Source organism: Leopardus geoffroyi, chromosome B4 (assembly GCF_018350155.1).
Source record: "Leopardus geoffroyi isolate Oge1 chromosome B4, O.geoffroyi_Oge1_pat1.0, whole genome shotgun sequence".
In the NCBI taxonomy this organism is placed as follows: domain Eukaryota; kingdom Metazoa; phylum Chordata; class Mammalia; order Carnivora; family Felidae; genus Leopardus; species Leopardus geoffroyi.
In genome coordinates, this window is record NC_059341.1 from 76,562,980 (window position 1) to 76,578,429 (window position 15,450).

General features: G+C 39.5%; 1 protein-coding gene across 1 annotated transcript; it reads right to left on the bottom strand.

The window, feature by feature from the left end:
* Positions 1-5,727: 5,727 nt before the first annotated feature.
* On the bottom strand, positions 5,728-9,972 carry TUBA1A (tubulin alpha 1a). Its single transcript, XM_045466039.1, has 4 exons — positions 9,782-9,972; positions 7,485-7,707; positions 7,193-7,341; positions 5,728-6,922 (listed from the first exon to the last, which is right to left on the bottom strand). Exons 1-4 carry the CDS (start codon positions 9,782-9,784, stop codon positions 5,942-5,944), a joined length of 1,356 nt encoding a protein of 451 aa, XP_045321995.1. The 5' UTR covers positions 9,785-9,972; the 3' UTR covers positions 5,728-5,941.
* Positions 9,973-15,450: the final 5,478 nt, after the last annotated feature.

Here is a 15,450-nt window from a genome sequence, read left to right on the forward strand (position 1 = left end):
CTGTTTAAAAATGCTGAGTCATCTTCAGTCTGTTTCTGTTTGTGTTCTATTTATTATCCATTTATTCATTTTTTTTCCAGTTTATTTTTTGTTCTGTGTTTATTTGGATAATTTTTACTGTTTTTCTTCAATTCATTGATCTTTTTCTATGGTGTCTAATCTACTGTTAAACCCATTTGGTATCTTTTTTATCTCAGATTTTTCATCTCTAGAATTGGATTTTCCTCCATATCTCTACTTAAAACTCATCCACTTTCTTGAATATGTAATATAATTCCAACTTTTAAGGTTTTTGTATACTAATAACATTAATGAATTATTAATTTTATTTATTCTAATATAAATAATTTCAAAAGTATAAATATTATTAATAATATGATTACTGAAAATGGCTATGTTCTTTTGGATGTCCTTTTTTGGGGATAGATCTCACTATGGATATACAAGCAAATTACTGTGTGTTAAAGTCAGGTGAAATAGGGCACATGGGTGGTTCAGTTGGTTAAGAGTCTGACTCTTGATTTTTGCTTAGGTCATGATGTTACCGTTTGTGAGATCAAGCCCCACATCAGGCTCTGTGCTGATGGTATGGAGTCTGCTTGGGATTCTCTCTCTCCCTCTCTCTCTGCTTCTCCCCCACTTGTGCTTTCTCTCTCTACTCTATCTCTCGAAATAAATAAACTTACAAAAAAATAAAGTCAGGTGAAATAATTCTGAATTAACTCTGTAGTTAAGCTACAACTTGATGCATGGTTATATTCATTTGTTTCATTTTGCTTTTAATTTTTAGAGATTTTTCCACCTTGATTTAATACTTTATTATAATATGTATAATTATGTAATTAAAATTATGTAATATAATTACATGTTTCTTTTTAAAAATTTTTAATGTTTATTTTATTATTTTTGAGAAAGAGCATGAGCGGGGGAGGGGCAGAGAGCAAGAGGGAGACACAGAATCTGAAACAGGCTCTAGGAGGCCCTGAACTGTCAGCACAGAGCCCAGTGTGGGGCTCAAACCCACAAACTGGGAGATCATGACCTGAGCTGAACTTGGACACTCAACCGACTGAGCCACACAGGCACCCCTATAATTACATGTTTCTATACAACAAATACAGTTTGTTAGACCATGTTCCCTCCCCTGCAGGTAACCATATATTTTTAGTTTTTGGTTTATACTTTGGTTGTTTTTAAATTGTGGTGAAACTATATATATAATATCTAATTTACAATATATATAGTATATATAACTTATAATATATAAATATATACTTATATATTATATAATATATAAGTATATATTACACTTATGTATTATATAATATATAAGTATATATTTATATAAATAATATTTATATATTTTTATAATATATATTTGTAAATATAACATATAATATAAATATATTTAAATAATATAATTATAAATATAATGTACATAATATTTATATAATATTTATATAAAATATATATTATATAAATATATAATTATATTATATTTAATTATAATTATATATAATTTATAATTTTAACACTTTTATTTATTTTTATTGATTTATTATTTTTAGAAAAGATTTTATTTTTTTTAAGTAATCTCTTTACCCAATGTGGGACTTGAATTTAAAACCCCAAGATCAAGGATTGCATGCTCTACCAACTGAGCCAGCCAGGCGCCCCCATTTTAACCCTCTTTTTAAAAAAATTTTTTTTTTTTTTTAACGTTTATTTATTTTTGAGACAGAGAGAGACAGAGCATGAACGGGGGAGGGTCAGAGAGAGAGGGAGACACAGAATCTGAAACAGGCTCCAGGCTCTGAGCTGTCAGCACAAAGCCTGACGCGGGGCTCGAACCCACGGGCCGTGAGATCATGACCTGAGCTGAAGTGGACGCTTAACCGACCGAGCCACCCAGGCGCCCCTTAACCCTCTTGAAGTACAATTTAGTGGCATTAAGTACGTTCTTATTGTTGTACAACCATCACCACTATTCGTCTCCAGAAAAAATTTTTTAAGTTTATTTATATTAGTAATCTCTACACACAACTCATGATCCCAAGATCAAGAGTTGCAGGCTCTTCTGACTGAACCAGTTGGGTACCCCCAGAACTTTTTTGTCATTGCAAACTGAAACTCTGTATCTCTTTAGTAATAACTTCCTATTGGGGCGCCTGGTTGACTCTGTCAGTTAAGTGTCCAACTCTTGATTTCGGCTCAGGTCATGATCTCATGGTTCGTGAGGTCGAGTCCGGAGTCAAGCTCTATGCTGACAGCGTAGAGCCTGCTAGGGATTCTGTCTCTCCCTATATCTTTGCCCCTCTCCTCCCATCGCCTCTCAAAATAAATAAACTTAAAAAAGAAAAATTTCTGGGGCACCTGGATAGTTCAGTCAGTTAAGCGCCTGACTCTTGGTTTTGGCTTAGGTCATGATCTCACTGTACGTGAGTTTGAGCCCTGCGTTGGGCTCTGTGCAGCTCAGAGCCTGCTTGGGATTCGGATTCTCTCTCTGCTTCTCTCTCTCTCTCTCTGCCCCTCCCTCAGCTCTCTCTTTCTCTCTCAAGATAAATAAATAAACTTAAAAAAATTAAAAAACAATTCCTATTATATTCTTCCCCTTAGCTCCTGGTAACCACCATTCTACTTTCTGTCTCTCTGAATTTGATTGTTGTAGTTAACTCATACAAGTAGGATCAGAAAATATTTGTCCTTTTGTGTCTGACTTATTTCACTAAGCTTCATGTTTTCAAAGTTTATCCATTTGGAGTATGTGTCAGAATTTCATTTTTTTTAAGGCTGAATAATATTATATTGTATGTATATACTACATTTTGTTTATCCATTCATCCATCAATGGACTTTAGGGTTGCTTCCATCTTTTGGCTCTTGTGAATAAAGCTGATATGACACAGGTACACAAATATTTGTCTGAGTCATTGCTTTAAATTCTTTTGGGTATATATCCAGAAGTGGAATTCTTAGATCATATAGTAATTCTATAATTTTTTTTTTTTAGGAACTGCCATACTGTCTTCATATTTTTTTAAATGTGTATTTATTTTAAGAGAAACAGAGCATGAACAGGGGAGGACGAGAGAGAGAGAGAGAGAGAGAGAGAGAGAGAGAGAGAGAATCCCAAGCAGGCTCCACACTTCGAGTATGGAGCCTGACAGAGAGCTCAATCCCACCAACCGTGAGATCATGACTTGAGCCAAAATCAAGAACCAGGGGCTTAACCAACTGAGCCACCCAGGGGCCCGTTAATTGTTTAAAATTTTTTTTAAAATGTTTATTTGTTTTTGAGAGAGAGAGATCAGGGGAGAGGCAGAGAGAGAGAGGGAGACAGAGCATTTGAAGTGCTGTGCTGACAGCAGAGAGCCTGATGCAGAGCTCAGACTCACTGTGAGATCATGAACTAAGCTGAAGTTAGACGCTTAACTGACTGAGCCACCCAGACACCCCCAATTGTTTTTTCAATCACACAGAAAATAGGGGTGCCTAGGTGGAACGCCCCACTCTTGGTTTCAGCTCAGATCATGATCCCAGGGTCATGGGATCGAGCACCGAGTTGGGCTGTGCTGAGTGTGGAATCTGCTTAAGATTCTCTCTGTCTCCCTCTGCCCCTCTCCCCCACTCAGGCACTCTCTCTCTCTCTCTCAAATAAAAAGTAAATCACGCAAAAAATATTATGAGCTCATGGGTTTTAACATATTTTTTATGATTCAACCCACTGCAGTAACTATTATTTTCAATACTTACATTGTACCATCTATGAGAGTCCCTTCTACTTGACTCCTGTATCCTTTTGATATGACTTTTAGTCTTTGATATCTTCCTCAGTTTCTGGAATGAGAAATTATTTGGGGCTGAGTTTGTATATTTTATTCTCCAGGCTTGAACATCTCTAAACATTGATTCCTTTTAGTAGAAAATAGTATTTAGAGACCACCATCTGAGTGGTAGGGATGCTCATTCCTAAATTGGTCCTAGGCCTTTTCAGTGGGCAAAATTATAGAATTTTTTCTTTCATAATAGAACATATATAATAAATTCATACTGTCATTTGCCATTAAAATTAAGATTATAGGGATTTTTAAATTTTATAGTTTTATCTCTTTTACCCTACACTATACTCATTCAGCCAATAATCATTGTACATACATTACCATGTTCCTTATATTTTGCTAGGTGCTGGGAATGCATATTAAAAATTTACATTTGATCTAGTTTTCACATTGTTTTTTATTCGAATAAGCGAAGCCTTTTCCTTTTTTTCCTTCCAAATCTATACACATTGGCTTCTAGTTAAAACTGCTGAGCACTATTGGATTGGCTTTAAAACTAGTTGATTTCAGCTTATTTCTTATTTTTCATTATTTCCACTAACTTACATTAAACTCAGATTCCGGGAACTACAGTAGTATTAGGGGTGCCTGTGTGGCTCAGTCAGTTGAGTGTCTGACTCTTGATTTTGGCTCAGGTAATGATCCCAAGATCATGGGATGGAGCCCCACATTGGGCTTTGTGCTGAGCACGGAGTCTCCTTAAGGTTCTGTCTCTCCCTCTGCCCCCTCCCCTGCTTGTGCTCTCTCTCTCGCTCAAAATTAATATATATATATGTAACATATTAAATATATTTATATATATATATATGTGTTACACCCCCTTGTTGGCAGTGTCAAAGGAAAAATAGATCAAATAAGCTGTTAATACCAAAAAATCATTTCATTACAACTATTATTGTAGAACAAGATAATGTGATAGTACAAGACAATTTGCTATTCTTGGGTCTTTTTGTTCAGTTGGACTGGCAGCTGAACTCTATTGTTGAAGAAACCATTGGTCCAGAATTGTTCCTCTCCCCATGTTGGTGCTGGTTCCTACAACTGCACTATTAGTTTTGTTCTTTGAAGTTATTGGCCCATATTAAAATAATAATATACTTGGAAGCTAAAATTAAGATATATAATTAACACATTAGAGTGAATACATTTATCAGGCTTTTCCACTGTGACATTTAGCTGAAAATAAGTTTGGAAAGAAGAAAGTAGAGAACAAGGGAGCAATTGCTAGGAGAGCAAACTTCTGAGAACCCAGGGAAGAGGAAGCCTGACAGCACTAGACACAAGCCAAGATGAGAATGCATGAAAATAAGCTTAAGACATAATGTATTTGGAATATTCATCATTTCATGTGGGTCGTATGAGACTTGGCAGGCAACCAGACCTTTGGCTGTGTATTAGTAAATACCAATTCTAAAGAGTACTAGCAGGGGCGCCTGGGTGGCGCAGTCGGTTAAGCGTCCAACTTCAGCCAGGTCACGATCTCGCGGTCCGTGAGTTCGAGCCCCGCGTCGGGCTCTGGGCTGATGGCTCAGAGCCTGGAGCCTGTTTCCGATTCTGTGTCTCCCTCTCTCTCTGCCCCTCCCCCGTTCGTGCTCTGTCTCTCTCTGACCCAAAAATAAATAAACGTTAAAAAAAAAAAAATTAAAAAAAAAAAAAAAGAGTACTAGCAGTTTAACTAACATATAGTGGAGTGAAAACTAAGAATTGCATGGATAATGGTAATTTTTAGTTATTTTGTATTTAACGAATAAGTTTTATAATACACTAAAATTTAAAATAAAAAAACAGGTCACTTTATAGTACATGTATAAACCACAGTCAACAGTTATCCTTTCTCAGAACTAAATACATGGGTATCAGACCCCCAAATAGAAAACACAAGACTGAATTCATTTAAGACAGGGAATACTTTATTCAAACCCATCAGAGAAATGGACAGCTTGGATCTATAACAAAGCGTTGTGTTTTAAAGCATAGGTCAGTAATTGTATATGAGAGTATACACTGCTACATACAAATTAACTGATCAGAGCACAACTTTTCAATATTCAAAACAGAATAAGCTTCCCTGTAAAAGCAGCACCTTTGTGACATTTTTAACTTTAGTATTCCTCTCCTTCCTCTTCACCCTCTCCTTCAACAGAATCCACACCAACCTCCTCATAATCCTTCTCAAGGGCAGCCATGTCCTCACGGGCCTCAGAAAACTCTCCTTCCTCCATGCCCTCACCCACATACCAGTGAACAAAGGCACGCTTGGCATACATCAGGTCAAACTTGTGGTCCAGGCGAGCCCAGGCCTCAGCAATGGCTGTGGTGTTGCTCAGCATGCACACAGCTCGCTGTACTTTGGCCAGGTCTCCACCAGGTACCACAGTGGGAGGCTGGTAATTAATGCCAACTTTGAAGCCAGTGGGGCACCAGTCCACGAACTGGATGGTACGCTTGGTCTTGATGGTGGCAATGGCAGCATTGACATCTTTGGGAACCACATCACCACGGTACAACAGGCAGCAAGCCATGTATTTACCATGGCGAGGGTCACATTTCACCATCTGGTTGGCTGGCTCAAAGCATGCATTGGTGATCTCTGCTACAGAAAGCTGTTCATGGTAGGCTTTCTCAGCAGAGATGACAGGGGCATATGTGGCCAGAGGGAAGTGGATGCGGGGATAGGGCACCAGGTTGGTCTGGAATTCTGTCAGATCCACATTCAGGGCTCCATCAAATCTGAGGGAAGCAGTGATGGAAGACACAATTTGACCTATCAACCTATTTAGGTTAGTGTATGTTGGGCGTTCAATATCGAGGTTTCTACGACAGATGTCATAGATGGCCTCGTTGTCTACCATGAAGGCACAATCAGAGTGCTCCAGGGTGGTGTGGGTAGTGAGGATGGAGTTGTAGGGCTCAACGACAGCAGTGGAAACCTGGGGGGCTGGGTAAATGGAGAACTCCAGCTTGGATTTCTTGCCATAATCGACAGAGAGACGTTCCATCAGCAGGGAGGTGAACCCGGAACCAGTTCCCCCTCCAAAGCTGTGGAAAACCAAGAAGCCCTGGAGACCCGTGCACTGGTCGGCCTGTGAGAAAAAAGGAACAGAGGAGACAGATTATAATAGACCTTCCCAGAATTACAAAGCATTTCTTCACTTAAAACATCTTCATTGACGTTTATAAAATGACACCAAATGATTCATGTTGTAGTTGAAAATTTAAAAACCCTATCAAGGAACAATTTACCAGTTGTCCTCACTCCATTATATTTCTATTCTGTGTTTGAAAAGAAAAGATCGTATTTCAAATGTCTTCCTTAGGGTCATTATTTACTTTATTCTGGAGAACAAACATACCAGTTTCCGAATTCGGTCCAAGACAAGGTCGATGATCTCCTTGCCGATGGTGTAGTGCCCTCGGGCATAGTTATTGGCAGCATCTTCCTTGCCCGTGATGAGCTGCTCAGGATGGAAGAGCTGGCGGTAGGTGCCAGTGCGAACTTCATCTGGAAGAGAAAAACAAAGCAGCCACCCGTCACTCACAACCTGCACACGCCTGCTCCACCCCACGGTGTCAATGGAGCCCTCATGACAGACCTCCTGTCTCAAGAGCCCTGAGATCTCCCTTGGGTTACTGAGGCCAACTCACCAATGACTGTGGGTTCCAGGTCTACAAACACTGCCCTGGGCACATGCTTGCCAGCGCCCGTCTCACTGAAGAAGGTGTTGAAGGAGTCATCTCCTCCCCCAATGGTCTTGTCACTTGGCATCTGGCCATCGGGCTGGATGCCGTGTTCCAGGCAATAGAGCTCCCAGCAGGCATTGCCGATCTGAACACCAGCCTGGCCAACATGGATGGAGATGCATTCACGCTATGGGAAGGAAAAGAGGAAAATTTAAAATCAGATTGTGTTAGCATTTTGAATTTTCAGTAAATTTCTGAAAATATTTCTAGTCATATACAGGTACTCTTCAAGTTTACTTGAGATTATCCCTAACTCGATAGAAATGTTTAAGGAAAAGCACCTGCTCCAAATGCTGCAGATGGGTGTGGTCTGAATAAGGTTGCACTGTTCAATACATGTGCAAGCCCATTGTTCCCCCAGCCATGCTTGAAGAGAAATTTTTCATATGTAAAAAATATTTAAAGCACAGATTTCGTAAGATGCAGTAAATTAAATTCAATCATTAGTTAATTGGAGTCAGTATTACTACTGCATTCCCTTTAAATAAAGATGAGAGTTTCTTGTACATATGACTTGGAATTTTAACATGGACATCTGCGCTGCAGCTGAGGCTAGATGCCACACCCCTTTGCAGTCTATCTGCAGGATCCATTAGTCCTAGGGGACTGGAAGCTAAATAAGGTCTGCCTCCTGCATTGCTGCATTTGCTGTGCCTGGTACTAGCCTGTTCTGTCTGCTACATTATTTAACAGAGTAAGTTCTATTTCCAGAAACTGCCTACATGATCTCATTGTGCTATTCTGCCAGTTTTCCTCCTCTGACCCAAGCTGGGACCATATGCCTAAATTGAAATGAATTAATGAAGATTCACTAGAACAAAAGACAGCTGGGCAGAGTATAGTTCTTTGTCTGCAGCATTTTCATTACTTAAAAAGAAGTCTTTCCAGAATCTTCTCCACTGCAAAAACTGAAAGATTGTTAGTATCTTTAAAACAATAGTTCCTAAATTAGAAAAATATCACATGAGAACTACCAAAGAATAAAAGCCCAGTGAAAGGATAATGAAGTATTTAAAACAACAAAATAGTATTTTCATTTTGAGATTCTCTACTCACCACCGAATATTCATACTCATCACGTTCAATAAGAGATTTTCTTCTCTACTGTCTTTATGGCTTCAACTTCCATTGTCTGTCCATTGTCTACTCACTGACATACTGGTGGGGGTGGGGAGGGGAGGGGAGGGGAGGGGAAGGGCGTTTCCCTGGATCCTGGGCTTTAGGGTACCTTGGCTCTCAAACTGAGGCTTTCTCTTCAGCAGAAAGTGCGGCTAGCGCGCGCGCACACACACACACACACACACACACACACACACACACACACACGGAGTCAGTCAGGGCGGGGCGGCCCCAGACCAGACTTTAAAGTGCTTGTCAAGTGAATTGCGATTTTGCATCTTAAGAAAAAATATCTCATCTAAGCTTTAACAGTGAATGAAAAACCTTTTAACGCCTACAGTTCCACAATGATGAAAGCATTTTATTAAAAGTCTTATGACAGAGGTTTTGTGAGGGGGAACCCCGCCCAGTGGCTTTAAGGCCAGAGAAGGCAGAAACAAACAACTCCGCCCCTGCGCCGCCCTGACGCCGGCTGCCAGGGGCTCGAACAGAAACTAACCATTTTTTTTCGCGTTAATATACGGGTATCTTCCTAAACTGCCAACGAACCGTGCAGGGATCTTTTAATACTAACCCAAGGCTCCGCTTTGTCCCTGTCCTTCTCCCCTCCCCCCCTTCCCAGCTACACCCACTGAGCCCGGGTCTTTCGGGACTTCTCTCCCTCCCCCTGGGAACAACGCCAGGAAGAAAAGAGCCTCCCAAGTCACACGAAAACCGTGCGCACAGACACTGGGACAGAGCAGGCGACGCCACGACTGCCTTTCCCTGCCCAGACCCTTTCGTCACCGACAGATGGGCTGCCTGCAGCTTGGAAGGGCTCATATAACAAGAACTCCTCTGCGCCGCCTTTGTTCTTCCCCCCACGGTTCTGCTGCGCCCTGGGCGCAGTTCCTCAACCCGCACTGCGGCGGCGGCCAGACTCAAGGATTTGGGGACCCAAAGCCAAACCTCGCAAACAAAGCATAAGGCTACCCTTACCCAAAGAAGTTGTAAAGGAAAGAGAGCTTAAGACTTTCCAAGTAGATCTTGGGGGACCGACCCCACCCAACGGCCACAAAGAGCCAGAGAAAGAAGATTCTTACCATGGTTGCTGCTTTGCGGCTGCCGAGCAGATGGCGGAGAGGAGGAGAGGTTGTTGCTTCTTACAGCGCGACTCTTAGGCGGTCGATGTAAGAGAACCTGCGGCACATGGGCGGATGCGGCTCCCTATATACAACTCGGTCACCATGGGGATGGGCTGGGGCCTTTTCCTGTTGGTCCAGACCCCTCAATCTGCCCGGAGAAGCCACGACAGGAGAGTGGTGATTGGTGCAAACGACATGGGATGAGGTAATCTCTCCCCCACCCCTTTTTCCCTAGCATCCATAGACTGTTTGCATCCTTCAGACAAAGAGACTGTGCAAAAACAGTCAGCCGAGCATCCATGATGGGGTGGGGTTGGGGCGGGGGGGGGGGGGGGAGAGAAGAAAGAGAACTTGAATTGTATGGTTTTTATATTGCTTAAGCCTCACACTACAGCTAAAATCACCAATGTAGGTTTTCCCCAACACTTACATCGCAGAATTTGTGTTGAGATGAAATATTTAACGGAAAATTACTCCCAGTCCCTCTCTCAGAGTATTCTAAATTTCACTACATTCGGCTTCAACATCTCTAATTGCTTTACAAATAATGTAGGAGAGAAGATGGGAATGATGCTTAAAATGGCTTGAGTAAATGTAATTTTTTTTAACATAAAAAAGGTTCAATAAGAGTCATCCAAAATGGTTTTTCAGATTCAAGTAATTTATCGTAAGACCTTTTATGCACTCCTCCCCCAAAGAGCTAAACAAAAAGGGAACGTGGAAGAAAACCATACTAAATATGGAAGCACACAAGTAGTTATAACATGATAATTAAGATCTAATGAACATATCATAGTTAAGTAGTCTCCTAGAAATATTCCTTTACCAGAAGTCCCTGTAATATATTTTATGTAGCGTATTGTTCCTTAAAATGAATTGTCTTTCCTGATATAGAATTGAGAAAATACAAGGAGAAAGGATTGAGTTCAGAAGCTGGTGCTACTACCTGTGCATGTAGTTAATATTCTGCATTGTTCTTTCTTTCTTTTTTTTTTCTGGAAAGGGAAGAAAAACTAAGATACCAAATTAAAAAGGAGAGCTGTATACAATGTAAAAAAGACTATATTGTAATTTTGCCTCCATCCACAGACAACCATGTCAGCTCAATAACTGCATTTTTTTTTTTTTTTTTTTTGGTAGTTCTTGTGTGAATTCAGTAAATCTCTTCAGAGATTGGGCTTCTAACTGTGGAAAATGTAGCCAGCCTCACACCCTTGCTATTCAGCTAGACTCTGGTGGTTGCTCAATTGCGTCTCGAGACAAAAAGGCTTTGCTTTCACCCCTAGGAAATGGATTGCAGTAACATTCTTTTGCTATTTAGAAAGACTCTATTATCAACAAGGATGGGCTATGCAGAATAAGACTTTGGACTGATTACCACCTGACATTGCTAATGAAATTTCAGAGGTAAAAAGGTTTGTTATGTCCACCAAAGTTGAAAATTTATATTTTGACAGGTAATTTTTATGTTTGGTTTTTAGCAACAGATTTTTGGGGTCTGCAGCACCATTTACAGTGCTCTGCAGAGCCCATTCATTCCTGCTGGGCTGCCGAGCCCAGCAGGCGTGGGAGGGAGGGACTTGAGACAGCTGCTGCAGGTTGTGGTGTGACAATGGCTGCCATGGATTTTTCTAGCCTGCTTTCCACAGCTCTGCTTTACTTGTTCAAATTTGCTGCAGTCGTCTCCCTAGAAAAAATAAAACCCAACACACAAATTATTTTATCTATTTCTTGCATATTTCATAGGAAAAACAATCTTCAACATCATCTTATCTCCGTCCCTTTACCAAATAAATGTTTATTTCAGTAAAAAGACAGGAGAATTAAGGACGACTTGAATGCTTCGTTCTGAACCCAGAAGTACATTTAATAAAAATAGGAATTAAATGGCATTGAGCAGTCTAAGGATTTATAAGTAGCTTATTGAAAGTACTTCTTATACAATTTTAATAATCAAATAAATGAAACACCGCTGGACCATGGTAAAGTGTGCAAAGCTTTCCTTATAGAGAGAGAGGCACAGTCTTGAATTTTATTTTCTTTACAGTATAAAAGAAATATGTCATTTCCCCAATAGTCTCAGTTCCTTATGCAATTTACTGAGGATTAAACAAAAGAGAGGCGTGTTCATGCAAGTGATTCTTTGTAATTCTATCTCAGAGCTATTCTGTTCCGTATGCAAATGAGGATTTTTTTCTCCCCTTGGGTATAAGTAACAATAAGATCTAGGTCAGAAATAGATTATTTGAGCACTGATAACCTTAAATATATAAACGGGAGAGCAGGGGAAATAACTAATCTGTTCTTTTTTCCCTCATTATCTGACTTAATGACATGCAAACTATTAGAAAATTTTTTTACTAGTTCGCTTCTTATTTTTTTCTGTCAGTTTCTTTAACTTACATAAGCATACATGCATAAGTATTCTGTCTACTAAGGATTCATTCTTGTCCACAGTAAGATTAGCATAAAACATCTTTTCTTTTATAATATTTGTAGAATTTAAATTATTTGTGTGTCTACACCTTTTCTCCATTGAAATGTGAATCTTAGTCCCTGGCAAAGTGCCAAGCATACACTAACCATTACACACGTTTGTTGAATTAAATGAACGGTTTCTTTCTGTGCATATTTTAATTAACTATTATAATGCGTAGTAATTTAAAGGTATTTAATAAGTATTTTTCCTTTTTAAAATGTTTATTTATTTATTTTGAGAGAGAGCAAGAGAGCACGAATGAGGAAGGGGCAGAGAGAGAGAGGGAGAGAGAGAATCCCAAGCAGACTCCGCAATCTAAGTGCAGAACCTAACACGGGGCTTGATCTCACGAACCGTGAGCTTATGACCTGAGCTGAACTCAAGAGCCATACGCTTAACTGACTGAGCCACCGAGGCATCCCAAAACTCTCCATTTTCTGGGTTTCCTTCTTATATATTTTTGGTTTGCTTGTTCTCTGTCTCTGCTGGTTCCTCCTCCTCTCCCAGTCTTTAAATGTTGGAGTTTCTCAAAGTTCAGTCCTAGACTCTTAACTCATTTTATTCTATATGATCTTAGTCACTCCTAATAGATGGTAAGTGCTTTCATTTCCAAGGCTGCAAATCCTTTGTATATGTCCATCACTTCTTTTTAAAAAAAATTTTTTAATGTTTATTTTTGAGAGACAGAGAGACAGAGTGTGAGTGGGGGAGGGGCAGAGAGACACAGAATCTGAAGAGGCTCCAGGCTCTGAGCTGTCAGCACAGAGCCCGACGCAGGGCTCAAACTCACAAGCCGTGAGATCATGACCTGAGCCCAAGTCAGATGCTTAACCGACTGAGCCACCCAGGCGCCCCATATGCCCATCACTTCTTAACAATTCTTAGTTTCAGATTGTGTAGTAAACTTCCAGTCTTAGGCTGGGTTTCTCACAGGTATCCCCAGTTGAACTAGTTACCTTCCCATAAACATGCACCTTCTACAAGGTTCTCTTGCTCAGTAAATGGAGCAGCATATATCTGATTTCTCAAATCAGAAAGAAGAATTACTCTTGATAGCTCCCTCTCTTTTTCTGACCAGCATAGAATCGATCACTAAGTCCTATCAAGTTTACTTCCTAAATCTCTCTCAGATCTTATTCTTTTCTTCCATCTCTATTGCCTTCACTCTAGTAAGTACATCATCTTTTGCCTGGACAACTGCACTGCCCTTCTAGATTTTCTTTGCATATACTCCTAACCCTACCCAGTTCAGTCTTCACACAACAGCCAGAGTGATCTTATTATCATACATATCACAGATCATGTAACATAATACAGATCATGTCACACCATTGCTTAAAGCAGATCAATGGCTGCCTAATAGTTTTAAGATGAAGATCCCATATCCTTAATATGGCTGCTTTAATTCCATAATGGAAGTAAATCTTATACTTCAAAATCTGCAAAAGGACATATTAATTTAAAATTATTTTAAAATTCAGCTGATTTCCTGAGAGATGATTTTGATAGGGAGGAGGGAGGCAAAGGAGTTATAAAAGCTAGATATTCACTTTATAATTATTTGTTATGCTATAAAATTATGTTTTATTTATTTTTGTATTTATACCATATTTATAATAAAAAAATTTAATGATATAAACCCATGAGTTTATAAAGATATTCCACAAAGGAAAAATAAAAATAGGAAAAAAGTGAATTAAAAATAATATCTGATACCATTGCACCACTGGAAGTAACTAGGGCAGCAAGTCCATACTCTACACATTGGCAATCAGATAAAGATTTGAGCATTTGTCCTGCATTTCCTGTATAAACTATATTTCAAGGTAACCAAATGACCCAAATTAATTAGGGAAAATCATTGTTTTATAGAGTTTTATAGAGTAATGTCAACTAGTGAATATGGAAGTAATAGAATTAGAAAAATTACCCTTGCATCCCCTAATGAAGTAATTTATTCAAGCAAAGATCATCAGTGGATAACAACTCTGATAAAATATTGATGGGGAATTTTTAAAATGTTTATTTTTGAGAGAGAGAGTGTATGCAAGCAGGGGAGGGGCAGAGAGAGAGGGAGACAGAATCTGAAGCAGGCTCCAGGCTCTGAGCTGTCAGCACAGAGCCCCATGCAGGGCTCCAACTTACGAACCTTAAGATCATGACTTGAGCCAAAGTCAGATGCTTAACCAACTGAGCTACCCAGGCACCCCTATTGGGGAATTTTTAAATGAAAGGATTCAGCTTTTACTAAGTGAACTCACTGCTCAATATTAGCATCACTAAAAGTGGGACAATCAGACCCTGCGACCCTGTGATGTGATCTGATAGGAAGCACACAGCATCACCTATGAAAGTGCATCAGAAACAGCTGTGCTAAACCTATAACCAAACTTTTAGAACTAACTTCCATTTATAGGAACAAGTCAGATGACATCACAGGGAGGCAAACAGAAAAACGCAAAGTGTGGGACATTCTATGGGACAAATTATCTTGTTTCTGCAACAACTGAGTGGTGGCATGGGGTGAAGAAGGTGGGAAAGGGGGACTGCTGAAAGTTAGAAGAGATTTTAGAGACTAATTGCCAGTATAACAATGGATTTTGTTTGGATTCTGATTCCAACACACCAAGTGTAAAACATTTTAGAGATAACCAGCAAAATTTGAATATGGACAGATCATTAGATAATACCAACAAATTATTATTCATTTTATTAAATGTGTTGATGGCAGGGCACCTGGGTGCCTCAGTTGGTTAAATGTCCTACTTTGGCTCAGGTCATGATTTCATGCATGGTTCATGAGTTCCAGCCCCATGTCAGGCTCTGTGCTGACAGCTCAGAGCCTGGAGCCTGCTTTAGATTCTGTGTCTCCCTCTCTCTCTGCCCCTCCCCCCCTCGTGCTGTCTCTCTCTCTCTCTCTCTCTCTCTCTCAAAAATAAACAAACATTAAAAAAATAAAAAATAAATGTGTTGATGGCAGTGTGGTAATGTAAGAAAATTTCCATAATTTTTAGAGATGCATACAGAAGTATGGTGTATTAAATTAAATAAGGTCTGAGATGTGCTTTAAAATACTTCAGGAAAGAAACAAGGGAAGAGATGATAGATAAAAATTGTGGCCAAACTCTTGAAAATTTTTAAATTTTAA